This window comes from Ostrinia nubilalis, chromosome 8 (assembly GCF_963855985.1).
Source record: "Ostrinia nubilalis chromosome 8, ilOstNubi1.1, whole genome shotgun sequence".
Lineage (NCBI taxonomy): Eukaryota > Metazoa > Arthropoda > Insecta > Lepidoptera > Crambidae > Ostrinia > Ostrinia nubilalis.
The window spans coordinates 15,118,515-15,143,921 of NC_087095.1; the positions used below are offsets into that span (position 1 = coordinate 15,118,515).

The 25,407-nt window shown below is 37.7% G+C and overlaps 1 protein-coding gene across 1 annotated transcript in view; it reads left to right on the forward strand.

Annotated features, from left to right (window-relative positions):
* The first annotated feature begins 369 nt into the window (after nucleotides 1-369).
* Nucleotides 370-25,407, forward strand: part of LOC135074016 (aminopeptidase N) — a 32,907-nt gene continuing 7,869 nt past the window's right edge. Inside the window, exons 1-7 of the mRNA XM_063968322.1 lie at nucleotides 370-469; nucleotides 18,946-19,680; nucleotides 20,474-20,629; nucleotides 21,062-21,355; nucleotides 23,383-23,566; nucleotides 24,520-24,676; nucleotides 25,126-25,385. Coding sequence (XP_063824392.1) covers nucleotides 18,965-19,680; nucleotides 20,474-20,629; nucleotides 21,062-21,355; nucleotides 23,383-23,566; nucleotides 24,520-24,676; nucleotides 25,126-25,385 — 1,767 coding nt within the window. The 5' untranslated portion in view covers nucleotides 370-469; nucleotides 18,946-18,964. The remainder of the gene's footprint in view (nucleotides 470-18,945; nucleotides 19,681-20,473; nucleotides 20,630-21,061; nucleotides 21,356-23,382; nucleotides 23,567-24,519; nucleotides 24,677-25,125; nucleotides 25,386-25,407) is intronic.

Genomic DNA, 25,407 nt, shown 5'->3' on the forward strand with positions numbered 1-25,407 from the left:
TACGTAACACAATAACATTAAACTCTACATAAATGTTGCCTAACAGTATTTTTAATTTGTCTGTATTTAGTTTTAAAAGTTAATTTCACTGGAAATGTTATCTATGCCGTAATTATAAGTCTTGAAAATTGAAAGGAGTACCTACCCTAAGCAATTGATAAAAAGTACACGGCTATGCAAAATAACATTCTGCAGTTATATTACACTTGCTCTACCTTACTTAACAAACACATTGCCTTTGAACCCTGATCGTCAACAATGTTATCCGCCCGAAATAGGCATGTCAACTAACTCGACTATAGTAAAGTAAGCAGGTTTCGCCAAAGAAAACTCCATTGAAAACCGGGGGTTCGCCTGCTACGGGCGAACGCGGCAGTCTAATTCCGACCGCCACGCTCGTTGCTCGCGCGCGCTCGTCTCTCCGCGACTCCGCGCAATTAAAGAAACAATGGACACACGTCACTAATAGGTAAAAACATTTTTTTTATCATCCAATTGTTCCAGCAATTCTCCCCACATACGTTGACCGTGAACGCGCTGTAAAACAATTTGTTTACCAATGTTTACGTTTGTAATTTCCAACGGTCTCTCACGGGTTTTCTTCCCGGACTTGCGGATTATTTACTTAAAGATTAACGACTGTTTTATTGCGGGTAGTGCGGTTCTGTTTTTCGTAAGCTTCGAGTGTAGTTGTAATATTTACGTGAGAAAAATCTGTTTAAAACAAACTGGGAATTGTTTATCCCATTAGTTTGGTTTTAATTTTGCTCATACCAAAACCGCTTGACCATCAAATAGTTTCTACGAAGAAAATGTTTTAAAAGCTCCTAGTGCAAGTTCAAATAACAGAGCTTTTAGCTTATGAGTGGCAATATGAATTTGAAATGAGCCCAGAGTGCAGAGCGGTAAATAAGGGTGAATTTTAAGTCTCCCAGCAACAAACAAACTTAAAAGCCGGTTCTCTCCCAATATTGTTATTAGATTTTCTTTATTATTATTATGTTTTGAGTTTATCTTAGATCTAACTGGACCACAGTAGTAGTACTAAATTGACAGTTGTTTTATAATATTATTATCGAATTTCTATACCTTTTTTTAACCACAAAATTAAATTGAAACCACAGTAATTAGATGATAATTTCAAACTACTCGTAATTACAATTAGAGCTTTTTAAGGTTAGATAATTGGAATTATTGTAAGAAACTTTTTAAAAGAAATTAATGATTAACAATGCCGACATTACTGTTAATTGTATTTGAAAAAACTTTCTACTCCCTTGTTTTTATAAAGCTTTTTCTAAGAATAATTCTAGTTATTATAAGTACCAACTTAGGTAAAAAACGTAGATGCATGCGGTTTTATCCAATCGAAATCTAGAGCAAAAGATACATTGTATATTTGTACAGTCTCTACAGGGTGTTAGGTAAATGGGTATATGAGCCGACACTAGTCCATGTTAACATGGGCATATAAATGGTATGGTGAAGTCAGAAAATTGATATCTGCATTTTAATTATTTTAATTTTCATACAAATCGGATTTTATAAAATTTATTTTGTATGAAAATAAAAAAAAATTAAATGATGATATCAAATTTCTGACTTCACCATACTATTTATTTGCCCATGTTAACATGGGCTAGTGTCGGCTCATATACCCATTTACCTAACACCCTGTATAAGTGTCTTGTATATTTTTGTCCTTGATTTTCTGTTCTTTTCCGCCATCTGTCTTATCCGAATAACGCTTCCATCTTCTTTTCTTCACCAATGAATACGTTAAAAAAGCTACAAATAAAACTCCGATCACAGCTTAAAAAGCATTGTGAAAGGAATCTGTACAAAATTGTCAGCCCATAGATTATGCCAACCAACACCATAACGTTTTAATTCTGTACGCCAGTGAACGGTTTATCATGGTATTATTTTTATTCTGGGGCTGTCAAACCCTTTGTCTGCCGCACGTTTGCCGAAGGGTGCTCAAGCAAGGGCAGGGGTTGGGGATTGGGGATGAAACGTCCCCTTCAATAGTCGACCAGATTTATTAGCCATTTTTATGGTTATCTTATCTAGTTCTTGGTAAATTAGGAGGTGTTCTCGAGTAATGTGCTTGGTGCGTGATGAGTTGAGGTACAAATATTTTTCGTGATTCGGAACAGATTGGGAGAAGAAATAGCGTCGGGTCACTTTGTTACCAAGTAATTAGAATCAGTATTATAATAATTTGATCACGAAGAAGAAGAAATTAAAAATTCTGCGAATCCTTACAGAAATCCTTAGTGGGAATTCACTGGGCCTCAGCCTGCGTCTTTACACACCTACCTAATATAACATACCTACTAGGTGTACTAAAATGCAATAAACAAACTGACGTTCAGAGTAACTTTTGCTCTACATTAATATGTCAATTTATTTATTGGGCTATCAACATAAAATACAGTAATAAAAACATAAGACACAATTTGAGAATTTGTTGATACTCTCAAGAGATTGGGTTGTTTGTAGATAGTAGTAGTCTGTGTATCCCAATTTACGATTATTATAATCCACTTTCTGCCTTGGGAATTTTAGACCTCAAGGGACGTTTGATAGCCTTTCGAAGGGCGAGCAGGGAGAGGTTAAAAGAACATATATTTTTATAAACCTTTTCATGTTTATTTAAAGTTAAATATTTATTTATTTGGAAGTCAACAACTTTGTCTACTATTTCAGATGGAATTACATTATAACTTCTAGCCAATTACAGACAAGTTAAGTTACAAATATTTTATAAATTGGACCGCAAAGAAAAAGGGTGAAAGTTTTTATATCTTTAAAAATATCTGATCTGGTTTTACGAAACAAAACGTACTGGAAAAACTTGAAGATTTTCTAACCGATCCTTTTTCTTTGCGGTTCAGTGTATTTGGTATATTTCAGTCAGTGTTACTTCCTCATTTGAGTTAAATTAATATTACGCCACAGAAATTAAACATTATGCTTAAGTAGAACTGTCCATACAATTACGTCTTCGCCTCATGCCGGCAATTTCCCTAAACGAATTTTGGAGTTTTCCGACAGAGTCAATTGTTGTGGAAACAATTATGGAAAACACTCGGCGGATAATTAACACTTGAGTAAAGATGAGGGTACACTAGGACGTGGTTCATCTAATTTTGGTATTATTGTGCTCTGTTGTTGGCTCCTCTCATAGTGATTTACGCCCGTATTCACAATCGATGCTTGCTTAAATGGAGCAGCAAATCGGATGCACAGCGTTGAATAGAGCTCTGTGATTGGTTCGTGTGCCACCTGTGCGTCCACGCGCACTGTGAGACCTCATAGTAATGTTTGTGAATACGGGCGTAACTCGTCCAAATCTGGTGCTTGCTATCTATATTTTTATTTCTTCTTAGCACTTGCCAAATGTTAGGCTCGCTGCTAACTAAAAAAAGTCAAATTTTGTTGTAAACTGAATATATTTTATACATCACCGAGTGGTTTAAAGTGTTTTATTTATAAAATACGAGCAGAGTCCAGTCTCATGAAAATAAGATGAAAAATGGTTATTCAGTGACATAATAATTACAAGTTTCATCGAAAAGGCAAGCAGTTTTAGTTTCCACTGCAGGAGAATTAACTTTTCGAGCTTTATGTAGAGTTTTTTTTATCTTCCACGAGGAAGCTCTTGGCCTGTATCTCACCTGATGGTAAGTGACGATCAGGCTGAAGGTGGAAGCGTGCTTCACCCGGAATCCTCAATCATGGAGGAACTGGCTATCTTACCTCTAACTGCCGGAACACAACAATGCTGTTAACATTGTTGTTATGGCGACAGACTTAAGTTCTCTATAGTCTATTAACTTGTGTGACTCCACCCTTATCGTTTCCCAAAGTAAACCTACTGCGACCAAATGAACTTGAACCTTGAATACACAACGAACGGGATCAAGTACTTCATTTATGAGTTATGAGCCTGTTGTGCCAAATGTTCCGTAGCCGAAAGCTTTCAGCGGTTGAGTTTACATTTTAGATGTAATTTTGTCTTTCTGGATGTATGTACATTGTATTTTATTTTCTATTTGGATTATCTTGGCTAGTATTTACATTTGTGTTGGGAATTAGTAAGATAATTTGTTTAAAATCTACATTTCTTATCAAACATTGAGTATTTATAAAAATAATAGTGTAACAGGATTAAGGGAAGTGCAACTAATTTGGATCAAAAATAAGGATGTGTAAAAATTCTTTGATAATCGAATCATTAGTACTCATAACTTAGGCTAAAGTTTACTTTAAATAGAAATTAGGGTTTCCTGAAAATAAAAACATGCGGAGCCGCATGTAGAGCTAGTCAAAAATATAACCCGAGAGTACATTCCAATAACATGCCCGTCTAAAACCCAATTGTGGTCTCAATTGTCGCGCCTGGGCTCATTGAATCGCAAATTCAGATCTAGTCGGATGCCTTGCTGACCTGCAATTCGACCTTCGACCAGTGTTCGTCTCTCTCACAATCATAGCAAATGAAAGGGACAGACATCTAGACTATACATAACAGGTAAACACTTGGTGTCTTGGGATTAATTTTTAAAACATTGCAAGTACCTACTTAGGCAGGTCTAGTCATAGGTTTCGTCTCTCTCACAACCATGTCAAATGAGAGAGACAGACATCTATATTATTCATGACATGTAAACACTTGGTGTCTTGGGATTAATTTTTAAAACATTGCATGTACCTAGTAGGTATGTAATTACTATTATGTTATTTATTTTCCATTGTAATTATAATGTGTTGTTGTATTGACCCTTAATTAATTGAAAAAGCTAGCATATCATTGTTCTTCGATGTAGACATCCACGTGGAGACCAATTAGGGTATTTCAAAACAGACCTACACTTAATAATGGTAATTTAACATGAAACTGTATGTTTTAAACTATGATAAATTAATTAAAAGTAATTTAAAGTATCAATAAGCCATGTCAAGTCACATCACATACTATTAAATTAATTAATCTATCTAAAGAATTACTGTAGTTAACCTCCATCTTTCATGAGTGGTCTATGGTTATTGGTAAAAAAAAAAAAAAATTTATTGAAAACAAATTCCTATCGTTATTTGAATTTCGAATTCTAATTTACTTTTTAACTCGAGCGAGTGACATAATGCATACGTTATCATAAAACAAACATGATTTACGTATTCATACGGTATTAAGGGCGGACTACACGTACGGCAGACTGGGAGCAAGAACGTTGAATAATGTTGAATATTAGGATTTATATGCAGAAAATAATATTCACTCGAGCTTTATCATCTGAACTTATCCTGTATTTCTGTTCCGTTACATAGGTATATGATTATGTAGAGCATAATTATAATCTGTCAAAGTAGTGCATGAAGAAAGATTTCCATTTGATTCAAATCCAGCTATAGGGAAAGCAATCAATTGTAAATGATGACACAGTGAAATAGAATAAAAGTAACATGGTGTTCAATCTTGTACGACACAATGATGGTTAGGAATTATTTGTGTGCGATTCTTGTTTGTTTTAGCTTGGTAAACGACTTTTTGCTCCGTGTGTCGTCCTTTCCTATCGTTACGCGGACCCTTAAAGGACAGTGTAGGTAGCTATGAACTAAGTCTCCCCCCAAATACCTTTCAGTCACTCCACATTCCAATTAACCCAGTCCCACACTTATTGGACCATTTTGTCCGACGTTTACTCGAGTAATGGCGCAAATTTGGCCAGGGGTGGCAAATCGAGCGTACTTTAGCGGTCGCAAATAAATAGGGCACTTTTTTCTGTGGTTCATCGATTTAGAAGTGCGTAAGTAGTTGGAGATTTTATTTGCACAAAGAGGATTTTTGGCAATTAGTTCAGTTGTAGTACCTCATTAAAAGATCAAGATTTCTTTAATTAAGTACTTGAAAGAATATGATTCCAAAAAGGAGAGTTAAGAAGATTACGAACCATAAGGACAGGCAAATGTTATCGAGTAATTAAAACGGTTTTAAACAAAAGTTTAATTTTGGACCATCCTAAAACATTTTTGTAGCATATTCTTGAATTTTTCCTGTGAAGATACGAAATCATAAAGTGTTAAGTGTGTTGTAGGCGATAAATTAGTTCGTTGTACGTTGTTGATATGTAGCCCAGCCTGTAATTAAAAGAGTTGCTGTTGAAGGCGAAATAGCCAACAATTCACATAGCTACCTACTTGTATGTGTATACGACGATGGATAAAAACTCTAGCATCTTACATAGTTGTAATAGGTGGTAATTTGCAACAAAATTTGCTACGTACAAGTACTTAGTCTTATACAGTGAGCGTCAAATAGTTTGTGACACCCAAAGTGATCGAATATCCCTGCGTGATCGAATCAGAAATGAGGAGATCCGTAGGAGAACCAGAGTGACTGACATGACATAGCCCGCAAAATCGCTAAAATCAAGTGACAGTGGGCAGGGCACATAGCTCGTAGAGCTGACGGCCGCTGGGGCAGGAAAGTTCTTGAGTGGCGACCACGAGCCGGAAGACGTAGCGTGGGCAGGCCTCCCACTAGGTGGACCGACGATCTGGTGAAGGTCGCGGGAGGCGCCTGGATGCGAGCGGCGCAGGACCGGTCTTTGTGGAAATCCTTGGGGGAGGCCTTTGTCCGGTAGTGGACGTCTTTCGGCTGAAACGAACCCAAAGTGATCAAAAAGTTGATAACACCTCCTTATTCCAAGTAACAAAGACGTCACGAACTATTTGACGCTGACTGTACGATGGTGCATATTCGATGGACACGATGCTCAGCAAAGAGCAAATGTAAATGACTATTGCACTGATAAACTCGATTGCCTTTGATCGGAAAATTGCATTAGATTCGTCTTTGGCCTTCGGAAATATGTATGATCATAGTTCTGAGTATAGACTTGACTCAACTCGAGTGGATTCGTCATCGAAACTCCAGACTTCTAGGCATCATAAATATTCTGATACTTTCTCACCATAAAGATAAATTATATTCTAGTCTAGATATCTTCGTTCTTAGTAATATTGGGTTTCATAAACGCCGACCAAAGAGCCTTTTACTGAATATCAATCAGGGAACTGTTTCATTCCAACTTCTCAAATCTCTATTACATTGTACAAAATTGTATTCTACATTGGTTACATAGGAATTTTGTGCCGTAACTTTTGAAAGATTTCCGCAATAATAGGAAAACTTTTTCGATTTATTGCCTATGTGTACCCAGCTTTACATACAACGTAGCCCAGATCATATAAATCATCTCGTGTGTATATACGCGTTTACCTTCACCGACAAATGGCGGACCCTGGGTGCTTTTTAACTTATCTTTTATGGCCTTTTAATCTTTGATGGATCGTATCCCTAACAGCCCGATAGTGACATTCAGTGTAAGGGGTTCTTGGTGCTATTCCCGATCAAATTCGATAGTGACTTTTTCAACATTTTAGAAACGAAATATTTTTATATTTTTACTAAAATTCGGCACTTGTTAACCCCAAAATAATCTTTAAAAGATTTTCCTTCACGGTCTCTTTATGTTTTATTGTCTTTAAAGCTCTACCAGCGCGTTTCAAGACCAACTAAAGGCTGATTTACACGTGTTAAGTAGATAAGTATTTTAGCTTAATTTTAAGTGATTAATGGCGTGTAAACACACAATTTAGTACTAAGTACCGCTTAGATGCAATTTAATCGCGTAAAATTATGTAAATAATTTAGTTACCTACTTAACTACTTAATACGTGTAAATGCAGCCTTTAAAGCAAATTCTGAAAAACGTCACTATTGAAGTTAGCAAACATATGCAAACGTGTCCTCGCCGAAAACAGCCGAAAGTTTTCGGCAGTTGCCATAGCGATCGTCATTTTTCTTACAATTTCTATTTTCTACCAAACGCACCCATTGAATACCATCTCACTGGCACATCGCGTAACCACTTGGAACCCTTTTCTACGAATTGGGCAAAAAGCTCAAAGAGTTTTCCTCAGAGCAGACGGCAGATTACCCATTCAAATCCCCGAGGCAATCCCCAAGGCACTTGCTAGTGCTGCTCAAATGTTATATCGACGTAAACTATCGAATATGACATAGTTGTTTTTAAATAAAAAAATATTAAAAAAACAACAAATCTTTGTCAGTAGCCAACATTACCCCGAGCCTTGTGCTCGTATAACACAGTAGAACTAATGTGTGTTTACTAGAAAATAGTAAAACTTCAAGTTATTCTTTAGAGCTTATAGCTCTTTGAGAGCTTACAGAAAATAAATGAGTTTTTATTGAATTTGGTCAAACGATTTTGAGGTTGTCAGTGTCATTGGACAACTAACTATCTGGTCGATACTACAAATGACAACACTAGCCCCAGCTTTGACACACAAAGATGGCGTTCGCGTGAATAATTTCGCACAGCACGTGCAAGCTCCCTCGTGAAAAAGTAATAAGCGGAGCGCCATTGCCCCACATCGCTTGGGCAAGGTTAGGGAACGGTAGCTGGACTACACTTTTGTTTAACATGCAACGTTCACAACAAGCGAAATAGCGCCTAAAATTCAGAATAGATTCGATATCAGAAAGCAAGTTGTATCTATCTTTTTGAATATTTAAACAATTTCATTATTTTTACCTCACTATCGAAGATTCAGAAGTCTAGACAATGTAACATGCAGTACCTATTCATTCGATTCGATCGATCTGTATTTATGAAAAGTAATAAGTTGTCATTGTTGCTTGAAGATTGGGGAACGGAATTTTGTTCTTTATGTATCTCTCACATCTGCTACTACAAAATGATTGATTTGATTTCAAAGTTGGTCAAATTATCAGAATGAACGAACGACATTGCCACTACAAAGTTCCATAGAGTCAGAAATGTGGATATGTCGTTAATCCAACTAGAAGAATGCTTCAAAGAAGTTCAATTCTTATAGATCTTCCACTGTCCAGAGCTCTAAACATAAGACTTTCTACTCTATTTACGTCAGAATAAGAGGAAATTGTAGTTTAACATCGCCGTACTTAACACTAAGTTTACCAAACGACTCTTAGATGGCTCTAACAATGTAGCACCGAACTTCATCGTATCGTAACTTGGGCGGTCTACGGAACTAACCTCTCCCTCGAAGACAATGAACCTCTGGGATGTGACACGTGTCGCCATTTCCTATAGGAAATTGTGAGGCCCTTGGCAGATGGAGTTTTTGTAATCCTTTCTGAGGTAGAGCCGATTTACATTTCTTTCTCCGCATTACGATCAACCTTTAGCCTAGGCGCAGACCACTGATTTTTATCGGCCGATAGTTTAGTCGGGCGGTTAATAAGTATGGGCATGAATGGAAGAGCGCACATTACACCGATTGATTCTTCATACTAATTAGAATCGGGCCCAACTATCGGCCGACTAAAAATCGGTGGTCTGCGACTACGCTTACGCGAAGTTAAAATTTTAGTGGATAAGAATAATTAATTTAGAATCCATTTAAGTGTTCTCACATTATCACGCATAGTGACTGTAAAAACTGACCTAATAAATGACTAGCCAGGAGACACTCTAACGCCCGTATTCACAAACGATACTTGCTTAAGTGAAGCAGCAAATCGAACGCACAGCCTTGAATAGAGCTCTGTGATTAGTTCGTGTGTCACCCTGTGCGTCCACGGAAGTTAATTTGTAGAAAAACAAAACATTTCCTAAGCTATACAGTAGTCAGCTAGACGCTGAATTTCTTGCTTCAAAATTACGTCAATTAGTGAACAGATTTTTCCGGTAGGTATTAAACTTTGTATTGATCACTCAATTGTTAGTTTTTAAGATCGATCAATAAAGTAGGTAGTGACAATTGCAGTGTCAAGAGCTACTTGGTTCGATAGATTATAGATGTTAGACATGCCACTTCTAGCATTGGGTTTAGCGGTTTGTTGTCTCTATCGATGCTGTATTATTATTGAGACAAAACGCACGTTTTTCGTTTGGTTTGTCGTTACTTAGATTCTAAAAGCGGGAGAATTTTCTTAACATTATGAATGTAAGTTTATGAAAACTTCTTCTGCCATACATTTTCTCATTAATTGTGTAAGAGATAAAGAATCTATTTTATTTTGTTATTACGTAAAAGTTTGACCATTTGATTCGTAAGTTCTATAAAAACTTTATTGCTCACTTTCCAAGTAGTAAAGATATCAGTACTACCACTTTCTTAGTTGCTAATTTGTAACGACTTCTGTTTGAGTTGGTCGGGCATAGTGATGTAGAGTCATCTTTAAGAATACTTAGTTATCGATATAATATTATGATATCTTTAAGTCAAGTCAATATAATTATATCTTTAAGTCAAGTTTAAGTGACTGGCAAAAGTAATTTTAGAACTATTTTTATTGGTTTGGTTGAACGCATTAATTTAATTATTAATCAAGTAATTTATCTTTTGTTTTTTTGATATTTTCGTTAAAATTAAACTGCGTTAAATAATGTAACACCACTATTAATGTAAAAAACATCGATCAAATCTCAAGCGGTCTCATAAGATCGGGAAACAATTGATTATTATCTATTGTGTCTCGGTTCTCGGGGCTTGAAGGGTTTACTTTCGATAACTTAACAGTATGTTTACAACTTTTCCCATCACTACTGCTCTTTCCAAAGACATCACTGGTAAATCAACTTACAACTGCCGTAACTTGATTAATTGGAGTCGTTTTCTTCGGATCGTAGTTCGAAACTTTCTTTCTCTTTCTGTCAGTTATATTATTTCATTGCTTTTATAAGAACGAGTTCTTGCGAACTTTACGCCAACCAGGTTCGAATGAATTTTCAGTGAAATCGAGGTTCGAATAATTTTTCAGTGGAATCAGTTTAATTTCACTGTAGCTGGAAAAAAAATCATGTTTTTAATCAAAATAAAATGTATATTATTGACTTCATAAACTATTTTATTAATATTTTTACGTAGGTAATTCGCTTTCGTTTGAAGTGTCAAGTTTTAATTTCTGCATAAAATAATATTGTTTTGCATGAAATATTATAAATGCTGCCAAAACTGAATGGATCGTTTGTTCCATATTCTAGGTAAAGGTACAGTTTCTGAGTGATCATATAATATGATTGATGTCATCCCGAATCTGCCAAGTAATCGTGGTTAGAGGTATTAGATATTTATTGTCTATGGAACAATAATAGTACCATTTGTGCATATAACTTGTCTTTTGATCTCATCTTCCATCAAGACATTACGACATCAGGACAAAGATTCTCCAAACTCTTTGTTTGTTGTCTATTCATCTAACGTATTAAATTTCTCGGGATCAAAATGATGTGCGTACCCGCACCGAACTGGTTAACTGTGAGCACACAATCAAATTTGTTTAGCTTTGATTGAAATCTGCTACAGTAATCATAGACGAGCTGGAGCAAGGCAAGAGAGATAGCGATTTGATATTGTAAATGAAATTATTATTGTGTTTATAAAGCTCTTTTTAGAGTGTAATAATATGTTTCTTGGCACCTTCAACTGGCAATATAAGTTACTGAGACTTACTCTTATTCGCGGTGGTAAACAGTTTTGGAGATATGACGTCTCCCTGTCTTACCCCTCGCTGCAACTGGATAGGTTTCGAATCCCGATCCTGAAGGCGGACCGACATTGTGGCGTTTTTGTACAAACCCCTCAACACTTCGATATATCGATAGTCAATTTGGCACCTTTGGAGAGACTGTAGCACTGCCCAGGTCTCGACCGAATCGAAGGCTTTCTCATAATCCACAAACGCCAGGCAAAGTGGTTGATTATACTCCTCGGTCTTCTGTATAATCTGCCTTAGCGTATGTATGTGGTCTATGGTACTAAAGCCTTTTCGGAAACCGGCTTGTTCGGGAGGCTGGAAGTCGTCGAGCCTGCGAGCGAGACGATTCGTAATGACTCTTGAAAACAGCTTGTAGACATGGCTCAGAAGTGAGATGGGTCTATAATTCTTCAATAAGGTTTTGTCACCTTTTTTGAAGAAGAGTACCACCACACTTCTGTGCCATGTCGTAGGCGTTTTTCCTTCGAGGGTGACGGAATTGAACAGCTTCTGAAGAGCCCTCAGTACCGGCGTTCCGCCTGCCTTCAAAAGCTCAGCCGTGATTCCATCATCACCCGGTGCCTTGTTGTTCTTCAGCTGTTTGAGAGCCATTCTAATCTCGTACAGACTGACGTCCGGGATATCTTCGGTATAGTGTCGGGTCAGTCTAGCTCTTGGGTCTTCGGCTAGATTTGTGACAGGTGCACGTACACTCGTGTATAATTGTCTGTAGAACTTCTCGACCTCTTCCAATATCTCCGGCCCCGACGAAATGGCTCTGCCATCCTCTGTCTTCAGCTTGGTCAGTTGACTTTGGCCAACAGACAGATCTCTTGCGAACACTTTAGAGCCCTTGTTTCGCTCAATCGCCTCTTTAATACGGTCTGTATTAAATTGGCGTAGGTCGCGAGTCAAAGACTTGGAGATCTGTCTGTTAAGGCGCCGATACTGAGCAGCATCTTCAGAGGACTGCAGAACCAAGTTCCGTCTCTCTTCCATGAGTTGATTGGTGAGGTCAGAGATCTTTTTGGTTCCTTTTGAACGACGGGTTTTAAAGAACTTAGACCCAGTCGTTTGGACAATTTCCACGAACCTGTCATTGTATTTGTCCACATTTTCGCAGTCTCCTAGGCATTCGAAACGATTTTGCAACTCGAGCTGAAAGCTTTCGGGGTTTTGGAGTTGGATGGGCGCTGGGCGGAGCGTAGACTTCATCAGTCGACATCTCTCGAGCTTGGGTCTGATATTCAATGTGCCTCTTACCATTCGGTGATCGCTTCCTGTTTTGACCGAATTGATCACAGAGACATCATTGAATATATGCTTCTTCGTCGACAAGATGAAGTCTATCTCACCGCCCTGGAAGATGTCTTCAAGCTTCTGGACTGGAACGGATTTGGCATAAATATCAACGGCGAGTACATCACCCACCTTCGATTCGCGGACGATATCGTAGTCATGGCTGAGACCTTGGAGGATCTAGGCACAATGCTCGATGGCCTCAGTAGAGCCTCTCAACAAGTGGGCCTCAGAATGAACATGGACAAGACAAAAATCATGTCTAATGTCCGTGTTGCACCCACTCCTCTGAAGGTTGGAGACTCTACACTCGAAGTTGTCGACAATTATGTATACCTGGGACAAACAGTCCAGTTAGGTAGGTCCAACTTCGAGAAAGAGGTCAATCGTCGAATCCAACTCGGATGGGCAGCGTTCGGGAAGCTTCGCCATATACTCATGTCCGAAATACCGCAGTGTCTCAAGACGAAAGTCTTCGAGCAGTGTGTGTTGCCAGTGTTGACATATGGATCCGAAACGTGGTCGCTTACTATGGGCCTCATAAGAAGGCTCAAGGTCACCCAAAGGGCGATGGAGCGGGCTATGCTCGGAGTTTCCCTGCGTGATCGAATCAGAAATGAGGAGATCCGTAGGAGAACCAAAGTAACCGACATAGCTCGCAGAATTGCTAAAATCAAGTGGCAGTGGGCGGGGCACATAGCTCGTAGAGACGATGGCCGTTGGGGCAGGAAAGTTCTCGAGTGGCGACCACGGGCTGGAAAACGTAGCGTGGGCAGGCCTCCTACTAGGTGGACCGACGATCTGGTAAGGGTCGCGGGAAGAGCCTGGATGCGGGCAGCGCAGGACCGTTCATTGTGGAAAACCTTGGGGGAGGCCTTTGTCCAGCAGTGGACGTCATTTGGCTGAAACGAACTCTTATTCGCGCAAACGATAAGTGAATCAGCATATCGAGCTCTGTGATTGGTCCGTGTGTCACCCTGTGCGTCTACGCGCACTGGGAGACCTCATAGTAATGTCTGTGCGTTTTTTTCTAAATAGACTCTGACTGTATCGAGGACTTGAAGTATGTTAACATTTTAAAATCACTGAATGATATTTTCTTCTGATAGGAAAATACTTGTAAGCTCTATTTAACATCCTTAAAGAGTATAAATTAACGTGTTTTTAAAGTTATAAGTACAGTATTATTGTTGGTTAATTTGCTTCTTGCTTTGGATATTTTTGCTATTGTTACTGTCTTATTAAATTGTAATTGTTAGAATTAGTCAAGACAAATTACTTTGTTCAGAAAGTTTTTGCTCGGAATCTATTAATATCTATTAATATAGAGGCAATGTTAACATGGCGAGCCCGCCTGTTTGACCTCGTGTGGGCTGCCTTATAAATGCGATGATTTCACACCAAGGCAATGGTGTTTACCGAGAAAATTATTTTGCTAAGGCTCACTAGATCTACTTTCAATTATCTATGCTGATTATACACCTAGCGTTTATAATAATTACATGAACACATTGAACACACATATTGTTATGTAGGTGTTCCTATTTGGTGTTAATATACAGGTTGACTAATAAAATGATCGCTTTACATTCAAATATTTAATTAAGAATTTTTTCTTAAGACTTCCCTGTATTGAATAAGTTGAATTTAAAATAGATTGTTTACTTTTGTGTTGAAGTTTTTACTATAAGAGTGTTTTGAAGTGATATTCTCAGGAAACCACAAAGTTGTATAGATTAAAACTTTCTCACGCTCTTTTATGAGACAATTTTACATAATGAATGTAAAATTACTTTATTATTTCCATGGCTTTTGCTCAATTTTTTGTCTACAACGGTTGTTAGTTCAACATTGTAGGTAATGAGAGTGAAATGTTTAGAGTCACGGATTTTGATGAAACTTTACAGTATCATTGTTTATAACCCAGAATAACATATAGGCTATAATTTACGACGATCTGTGACAAACGAAATTTCACGCGGGTGAAGCCGCGGGCAAAAGCTATAATAAATAAATAATCTTTATTCACAAAATTAAATATCATTTTCTGAGATGTAAAAACCACAACTTCTGCACTAGGCTCGCAGGCCTGTGTCGATTTAAAGTAAAATAGATTTGTGAAAATTAGAGTAAACTCATCAAATTCAAATTCAAATATTTTATTCAGTACATAGGCCCTTTCCAGGGCACTTAAACTCATCTTGCACCACACGCAATATCATAACGCGCATCACAGATGCAGCAAACACATGCATCTTAACTGGGTCAAAGTTTGACCCGTCTACTGCACATCTAGATCTAATCGCGTTTTGATCAAATTAGTTTGTTCAGCTCCGTTAGTTTCAGTTTTAATAAACTAATTAGGTTCTTGTTTATTCTGCTAATCAAATTGAATCATTTGTAGCATTTTATAGTAAGTAGCTTACTAAACAAATCAAAATGAAGGAAATACAATACTTATGTGGTTAAGGATTCTGGGTGAAGCTCGCTTCCACCTTCGGCTTAATCATCACTTTCCATCAGGTAAGATGCAGGTCCAGAGTTTCTTCGTTGTGGATAAAAAAGAAAAATACTAATCCCTGAGTATGAAAGCTATTTACATTATTTATTTACAAACACAACAAAGATTAATAAACAATAAGTATTATTACTTGAGTATTATTTTGATTACTTTGTAATTGTTTTCTTCAATTTTGTTATTACTACAGGTGAAAATACATACGTTTTAAATACAAAACCATAAAGTATGACGTATCTCATAAGAAATAAGGTCGTCTGTTGCATAAAGTGTCCTAGCAATTTACTTACAAGTCTACAATGGGCGTCAACAATAGCCAGTGTCACCAAATATCTCGTCTGACCATTGTTGGCGTGAATTGGCTAAGTGTAGTCGGATTCGCAATACATACTGCAGGTACTGAAGACTAAGAATATGACTTTACGGGACTATTCCCACCTCTCGTTCCCACCGCTGCAACTCCTGTGTAGCCAGGATCTACGCTTGACCGTCAAAAAAAGCCAACCAGTGAAGGTCAAGTATGTCCCGGGGAAAAGAAAACTGCCAATGAAAATAACCAGAAGAACATATAAAAGGAATTCGAAGTTAAGGTTCGACTTCTCTCCAGTGCAAATCGGATGACGGGAGACAAAACAAGGGTTTAACATACTGGAATAAAATAATCCTAAAAAGAAATAAAGTAGTCAATATAGCTTAAGGATAAGGAATTTGATGTGATATTGGTCGACGAGCCGTAAAACCGATAGCTGAAGGGGTAGACGTGTTCTTGAATGAATTTACTGAGTTTTAGTATTTAACTTTAAAGCCACCCAGAAGGGTTTGGTCACGGTTAGTACCTAGTGCTTAGATAGAATGTATTGAAAATGATAGTTATGAATTATGATGTACATTACTTAAAACAACACAATGAGATTTTTAGCCACTTAGTATTTGAAATTGTAGAATTTATTAAAGAAACCATGCATAGGTTTAAAAATTGGTTTAGATAACTTTTTTTAACAAATTGTACTATAATTTAGGTTAGATATCATCACAAAGAAGATGATCATTTCACTGATAGATAAAAGAGCAATTGAATAGGGGCTTAAAGCCATCTTTCAAATGATGTTTGTTTTATGACCAATAACTTTTAACTGTTTTTATGATCGACGTATTCGTATACTCAAAATTAACAATAATCAAAACTCGAAGTTTGAACACTTACCATTTTACCATCCGATTTATTGTCATCAATGGGAGCCAACAATGGGACTGCCCCAAGGGTGTGAATGGTAACATTTGGCTGATTGTTAATAGAAAAGGGGCCAATAATGTACGCCTTTTCACATCTATTCGATTTTACGAAGTGTGTTGGAACCAATCGCCCTATTATTATTCTTGTTATTGATCAGCTTTACCAGTAGTTAAGTGTTATATTTGTTGTTGCAACGCATAGTAAATATGAGGATAAACATTTTTGGGTATCATAGCATAGGATTCAGCTAACTGTTTTTTCTTTTAAATTGAGCCAATAACAGTTCGGTATGAATCAATTTCATATACTGATAAAGTAATTGAACACTTGAAACCAAAAGTTGAAAGTTCTAAGAAATATTTTTTGCAGTAGAAGATCTAGGTTCAAGACTCATTTCTTTTCAACCGACTTCAAAAAAAGGAGGAGGTTCTCAATTCGACCCGTATGTTTTTTTTTCTATGTTTGTTACGCGATAACTCCGCCAATTATGAACCGATTTGAACAAATCTTTTTTCGGCGTATAGGTAATACCTCAAGGGTGGTCTCATTTAAATTTAATAATAAAAAAAACAACCCCCAAGGGTGGAAAATTCTGGATGAACTTTTTTATACGCAATATCTCCGCCGATTATGAACCAATTTGAACGATTATTTTTTAGTTGAATAGGTATTATCTGTGTTCACGCATTTGAAGTCGGTTTTATTTTTTTTTAAAGTTATTTGAGCGCCCTTTTCTTTTAAGTGCCATTATTCTGAGAACATCAAACAAGTGACTCTACTATTGTACTTTACATGTTCATTGTGCCAAAAACTATGATGTCGCCACCGTCATTGTATCCCAAATCTCTCAGAAATCTTGATCGTAGAGCATCACTGAATGAAATCTTTGCCTACGATCTATCTTAATAACTTAACTAAGAGGTCGACGCCCTCACTGATGTGTCTTCATAGGGTCGGAGAAGACGAGCGTGATGCCGCAACTCATCCACGACTTACTTATTATACAGGGTGTTTAAATCATTGGCATTTAAAATAAGACTCTACTCTCATGATACATGGTACATTCCCCAAATATGAGACAAATGCAATGACTTAGAATGGCTATAATGGCTTGTATAGACGACAGCACATGAAGCTTAACGCTTAACTGTATTTCGATGTAATACGTGTTATTTTGGTACAAAAATGTATAGTCTGATGTGTTGTTGATTGCAAAATCGTTTTAAACTCTTTCTAAGAGCACAGTGATACAAATAATTAGTAAAAATAAAGAAGAATAAACTAATTGAATTTGTCTCACATTTGGGGAATGTACTATGTATCATGAGTACTTGTAGAGTTTTATATGAAAAGGATGCTAATGATTTTTTCACCCTGTATAACCCCATAATCAAACTATCCCTACGACGGAGAACTTAGGGGTCATTTTCCCAAACAAAACCGAGGATATTGTGTGACAAGACCGTTAACACATAAATTCATTCTTCCATCTTCGCGTGTTAGTACGAAGTTACACGAGTTACATTGTTTATGAGAATAACTTTTCCAACCGAAATGAATACGATGTCGCAAAATATAATGTTTGTTGGCACAGCAGGCCTATTCTACGAATATAACTTTACGTCATAAGGTAGTTAGTGATATTCCCTGAATATTACTGTACGTCATAAGTAAGTAAAGAATTTATTTTATAACCCTGCTGTTATATGAGCTGCCTAAGTACCTGCCCAAGATGAATTGAAAGAAGCAGATGCAAATGCTTTATACTATTTATTTATTTACTTTATACATATTTTTACTAAGGTGTAAAGTCAGAAGCTCTACATGAGATCTGACAACTTTTTCACGAGCCGTATGGTTTCGTTTTGGCAACATTTACATGATTTTGGAGGCATACTGTTTATTGTTACTTGTAGTAGGAGATTATTGACATATCTCCATTGTGCTGGAATATCTGGGACCAACATTTGTGACCAAAATTATATTCGAAGTAAATGGAAATCATAACGACAATAATATTATGATTGCCTCGTTGAGTAATGGGAACGGCAAGGAAAAAGGAAGTTATCAGCCAATTCACTGTAATTTCATTATTTATTGTATACGCTAATAAAATATTTATGGCATATCTCTTTTTTTCCACAGAATTTTTTATCCATTAAAAGTCTACTTTATTGGTTCCTGATTTGATTAATCAGTCGCAATTCAATGGAAAAATCTTACAAAATACCTACATTATAAAAACAGCGTTCATACACCCTCGTCATCAGCAGACTTGTGTCCCATCCCATTACAAAAGTTAAAGATGTTAATGTAACTTTCTATTTTCAGATAACATGTCGGTGATGTGATGACGCAGGCTCGCGAATCCCTCGGCATCATGGACGGCAACCCGCCTTCCTGCGACTTCTCCACGAAGACCAAGCGAGGGGTCTACCTCTCCAAGGGCCTGGCCTTCGTCATCCTCGTCATCTTCGCCCTGGCCCTCGTAGCCACCTCCTTCATCGTGTACAACTTCGCAGCCTGCCCCAGAACTGATCAGCTGGCCAACGTCACCAAATACGAACTTACCCACTGTGACCAATCCAAACTCTTAGTGATACCTCTTAGTACTGAAAGTAGTAAAAGTGTTCTGCCTTTAGAAACAACGACTCTCTTCACAACCACAGAAGTCGCCGAAGCCGCGATAACTGATGTGCGATTGCCAACTAACGTCAAACCTGACAAATACAAACTCAAGTTGACTCCATACATTTACGAGGGTAACTTTACTTTCGATGGTGAAATTAGTGTAGTGTTAACTGTGAAAAACGATACCAACCGAGTGACCTTCCATGGTGTTGAACTCACGTTTCATAACATAAGTTTGTTTGAGAAAGCTGACAACAGATTCATCAGGATCGTGAGAAGAACGGAGGATGTGCCAAGGCAATTCCACGTGTTGGAGCTGAACGAAACGCTAAAGGCTGGGCGGCAGTACGTGCTAAATATCACGTACACTGGAATCTTAAACGATAACCTTCACGGTTTCTACAGAAGTTCTTACGAGGAGAAAAATGTGACGAGGTAAGCAAAATATTCGCATTTTTAAAGTATAACCCAAATCTAATTTTACATTACATAGCCGAACGGTCAGTGCCCTTAAATATATTTTTTAAACTCACGCCTGAGTCATAAACGAATCAGTAGGTTCTACTAATATAGCAATTGGTACGTTAAATCTTTATACGCTTCCCAAATACGGAGTAGCTATAAAACGGTCTCTTGATTACGTTAGTCATTTGACTGCATTACGTATTCTATCAGCATAAGAAGGAAATAACAATTTGAACAGTGTCCAACTTCCACACGGATTCTAGTTTGAAATTCTGATTTTCGTTCGTTAACTAACTGGTCTCATAACATAGCAGGATCAATATTAAAGCAATTTAAGTGTACAATGGATCATTAGTTGATATTCCGAGTGGGAGGTCAGCAAAACGCGGAATGTCCAGCAACTACGATAAATGGCTGGTGATGCGGCATACAAATTGCTTATTTAACTCTTATGAGACGGCGCAAGGATGTTTAGTTACAGTTATTAAGTGCAAGAACAATGTGTAAACAAAAACGATTGTATCTTTTTTTCTAAAGAGAGTTGCTTTTTGATTTATTGTTTCGTTTTTCTTTACATGTCTTGTTGATAAAATAATAATGTAAATTCTCTTGAATTTTTTCCGACAAAATATTCGATAATTGATATTCTTATTTGAAATATTATGCGAACTTATTACGCCACGTCTTTTCAGATTAGTCGAAGAAAATTAAATAAAAAATATAATGATGATGATTTCAAGGTTTTTCCAAATCAAAATTCTAGATGGATAGCCGTAACCCAGTTCCAAGCCACAGACGCCCGCCGTGCGTTCCCGTGCTGGGACGAGCCGGCGCTGAAGGCTCGCTTCACCATCAGCATCGCCCGACCCTCCAACATGAGCTCCGTGTCAAATATGAACAACGTCGGACGAGAACCTCAGTAAGTTTATGTCGATGAGCAAGTTTTTTTCTCGACAGTAAAATGCATAAAATTGCATTACCACAGCCACGGGGGTAGCTAGTCGATCATGTGGGGCACTCCCAGAAAGGCAGGGCCTACCCATTAAAAAGCTGACGCTATAAGAGAATGTGAGATATCGATGATATCGCCGTCGGCAGTTCCTCTAGCATTCGCCCGCGTTCCCTGCTTGGTATTTCACTCAGATTGGCCCCACCAAGTTATATTACAAACAAATACTATCAAAGAAGACACCATAATATGTAGGTACTTACTTACTTATTCAATTAGTTTTGATACTTTCCTTGAATTAACTTCTGAAAGTAGTTTTGATAAGGCTCCCATAGCGATACGTGTTCAAGGCTAAAATAATATGACTAATTTAGTTACAATCACGCGTTTTTCTCATTGCAGTGCCACCTTACCAGACTACACATGGGACCACTATGCCGAATCTCTTCCGATGTCGACCTACCTGGTCGCCTTCGCCGTCACAGACTTTGGCAGCATGAGTGACAAGAACTTCACTGTATGGGCTAGGAAAGAGGCCCTGTCCTCTGCAGCCTATGCCCTGGACATAGGCCCGAAGATCCTGAAGTTCCTGGAGGTCTACTATAAGATCAAGTTCCCACTGCCAAAGATCGACATGATAGCGTTGCCTGACTTCAAGGCCGGTGCTATGGAGAATTGGGGGCTGCTTACTTTTAGGTAAGTTATTCAAGTATATCTCAATATTTCCAAAATTTTTGCATGGACGAACCCTCTAGATTTACCTTACCGCGATCCTCTTAAAAAATGTATGTGTATAAATACACTTTTATTTGAAAGTGAGAATAAATTGGTCCGATTTAATTCTGCGAACATTCGGGTAGATGCGTAAATCCTTGGTGTGAAACCTTGTTTTTATCATGAAACAGACAAATATTTTTTTTAAAAGCCCTTTAAGTCAGTAAAATGTAGGTAAGTATAGTAAACATATTAATAAAAGAAGATCGGAAGTTCATAAAAGACAGGGCAATAAAATATACATAATGGAGTAATTTATTGCTATCCGATATGGATAGGATAGTCCTTAATTTATTGCCATCCGATCTGTCGTATCCAATGATATAAAATTCAGTCGCCAAATGTAAACATTTCATAGGTCGCAAATAAAAAGCACTCGATCATCCTAACTGGGCCAAACCGCTCGCTTGGCTCTAACAAACTCCTGAACATAGAGCCAAATATCCACTGAGAAACAAACAGTTCAACTTATATTTTTATTACGACAGCCGAATGAAAATTTTAGATGAAAAATAAGGTAGAACGAAAACATGTTTACAAAGAATCACTAATTTGAGAATAATTTAGTTCCTTCGGTAATATTTTTACCAAATAAAACTTTAAACGATTGCATTGATAATTCCTTGTTTGTCAAATTTTAAGCTACATAATAAATGAATACGTCGTTGCAATGAAAAAAGTTGAAAGTAAGAAACTATGAACTTCTAACTACGATACCTTTTCATACCATGACCTAAATAAAATTCCTATCGATTGAAAAGTGATCTCCACTGAAACCACGGTTTCCATGTCCAACGGTTAACCGCAACTAATTGATTGTGGTTGAGGGGGCATTTCGTTTGCTAGACTATATCCGACTTTGTCACTCACCCTGAAATGTTGATATGAGTAAGAGAGATAGAGTCGATATATGAAAACTTTTGCGATATTAGATCACCGAAGACATCGATTGATTTTATAATCTAACTAGTCATTTGTGGATATAGGGGCACTTAATCTCTTTCAGAATATTGAGTGCATACCTACTTACTTTTTGTAAAGTGTATAAACTGATTATTGGCCTCTAAATAAAATGTTAAAGAAAACTAAAACTAATAAAAGTGAACAACTAACAAAGTTACTTTGAAAATGTAATCATTTAATGAAATTGAACTCTTCAAAAAAAGTCTGAAATGTGACTTCACACGTATTTGACAACTAGCTTTCCGCCCGCGGCTTCGCCCGCGTGGAATTTTGTCTGTCACAGAAAAACTTTATCGCTCGCGTCCCTGTTTCAAAACCGGGATAAAAACTATCCTATGTCCTTTCTGGGACTCAAACTATCTCTTTGCCAAAAACAGACAGACAGAGTTACTTTCGCATTTATAATATTAGTATAGAAGTATAGATGATGTTGGGTCTTCTTGACTTCGTACGTATTTTGTACAACCTTGAACATGTCCGAGTGTAATCAAACCTCTTGGCTACCCTTGTGTTGAGTGGTGACACTTCATTAGTGGCAGAGCGGGCCCATCTATCTTCCCTCGGACGGGGTGACTCAATAGCCCGAGATTGGGTCGCATGCCACCCGTTCAAATTGCGTTTTTACCCAATTATGTAGGCATATGTAGGGTGTTTATTAGCTAATTTAGCTTTGATTTATCTTCAAGGTCTTGTTTTAGCTAATAACAGACTAGATATTCAACCCGAAAACTTTTTATTGATTACTAAGCATAAAATCGCAAAAACATTTACAACTATGGGTTTTCCATACACAATTTAGAGCCCCTCTCTTTTAAGAAAAAGGGTAGCCTAAACGGTGTCATTTTTCTAAGTGTCATCACTTTCTTTATATCTAAATTCATCAATATTTGTTTAGCGATTTGTAATGTAGTTATTGTTGAAATAAATAATTATAGAATTGCTTTCCGATCAGTGCTTAATCAGGAAACTTCAATCTCCTTCCACAGAGAAATAGCAATGTTGTACGACAACAACATTTACCCTACGACGGCCAAGGCGCGCGTGGCTGCAGTAGTGGCTCACGAGATCGCTCATCAGTGGTTCGGCAACCTGGTGACCCCGGCCTGGTGGTCCGACATCTGGCTCAACGAAGGCTTCGCTAGCTACGTGGAGTACGTAGCTGTTGATGCCGTAAGTTTCACTTTCTCTTGCTATCTCCGTCACTCTGTGGTGGCACTCGAGATCGCGCACCAGTGGTTCGGCAACCTGGTGACCCCGGCCTGGTGGTCCGACATCTGGCTCAATGAGGGCTTCGCTAGCTACGTGGAGTACGTAGCTGTGGATGCCGTAAGTATAATGTTTTCTCTTTCTCTCTCTCTTTATATATCTTCTTCTCTTTCCCTCTCTCCATATCTATGCCCACCTGTCTGTCGTTTAACATTTAGCAGAGCGGTTGTGGAAACTTTAAATCTTCAACGTTCATGGTAGAGACGGATACAGCTCTCCGAATAATATTCTAAAATTTCTTACATATTATACTCGTACTCGTACATAAATCGATTAATTACGGTTTACGATTTTCATAGCAGGCTATTCCAGCCTTCCTATAGCTACTCGTGTATTTATTTACCATTCTTACTCGTAAATTATTTAGTTGTTGGTTTCTTACGAAAGGGTTAATTAAGACACCACTTTTTATAGCATCGCAGAAAGAGCAATCACCTGTCTACCATGACATTTCGCGGGGTCGTGTAACTTGTATGCCGACAATGTTGTTGTTTTTAACAATAGAACCAAGATAAAACATGCATTACTTAATTACTAGTAACACTTACTCAACCGGTGGTTATGACATAATTTGTTCACAAGGAAAAGTAAGCCATCTTGTCGGTAGCGAATGCCTTCAATGGCGTTAGTTCTCACACTTTGGTATCGTAAAAAATGGTGAAGCGTGAGTAAAATTAAACACGGAGATTATTTAAAAAGATAATGATGATGAGTAGATTTCAATTCTTGTATAAAAATACGCGTATTAATAATTAATCAAATTGTGAATTGTTATATTGCCTTATACCACTTTTCCTACGGGATGTATCTGACTTCTATAGACAGTGTTAGTAAAAATATGTTCTTTTCTGATACAGGTGGAGAAAACATGGGAATCCATGGAGGTGTTCGTCCTGAATGAGGTGCAGAGCGTCTTCAAGCTGGACGCCTTGACCTCCTCCCACCAGATCTCGGTGGAAGTCGGCAACCCTGAGGAGATCGGGGCCATATTTGACAAGATCTCTTATGGGAAAGGTAAACATAACCACGCTGTCTTAAATCTTTTACTGGTTGTGACTGAATTGTTGACATCGTAACTATAATGATCTTTATTGAGATTAAATAAGGTTCGAAATCAATGAAAAATCTATTTTTCTCACAACATTCAAAGGGTCAAAGTTAAAACAGTGTTATAGCAGTCTTCCGGTAACATTCGGTACATTCATGAGTTTACCAATTCAAGACGTACCTAAGTAGTAGAAGATCCCTATGTATTCCACTACAAATAGTTTTTTTTAATGTAAGTGTACGCAACATTTTGGCGTTAAGCTTTGTCACGCCGATATATCTTTACTTGAGATGTTGCAAAAATCTGCGGATCATCATATCGATTGTTTTTATCTCCTTGTAATCGAATTATTGCCACTTCTTCTTCTTATCGTACCGTATCGTAGTTAGCTAAGTATTACAACTGTGACTAACAGGTTCCGCCATCCTCCGCATGATGAACCATTTCCTCACCGACGACGTCTTCAACTCCGGGATCACGGACTACCTCAACGCGAAGAAGTATGGTGATGCGGAACAGAGAGACCTCTGGAGCGCCCTCACCAATGCCGCCCACCAGAGGGGCGCTTTGGACGCCGATGTAGCCGTCATCATGGACTCCTGGACTTTGCAGACTGGGTTCCCAGTCCTGACCATTACGAGGGATTACGATAGTGGAGTCGTATCTTTAAGACAGGTCAGTTTAATAGGCTAGATAA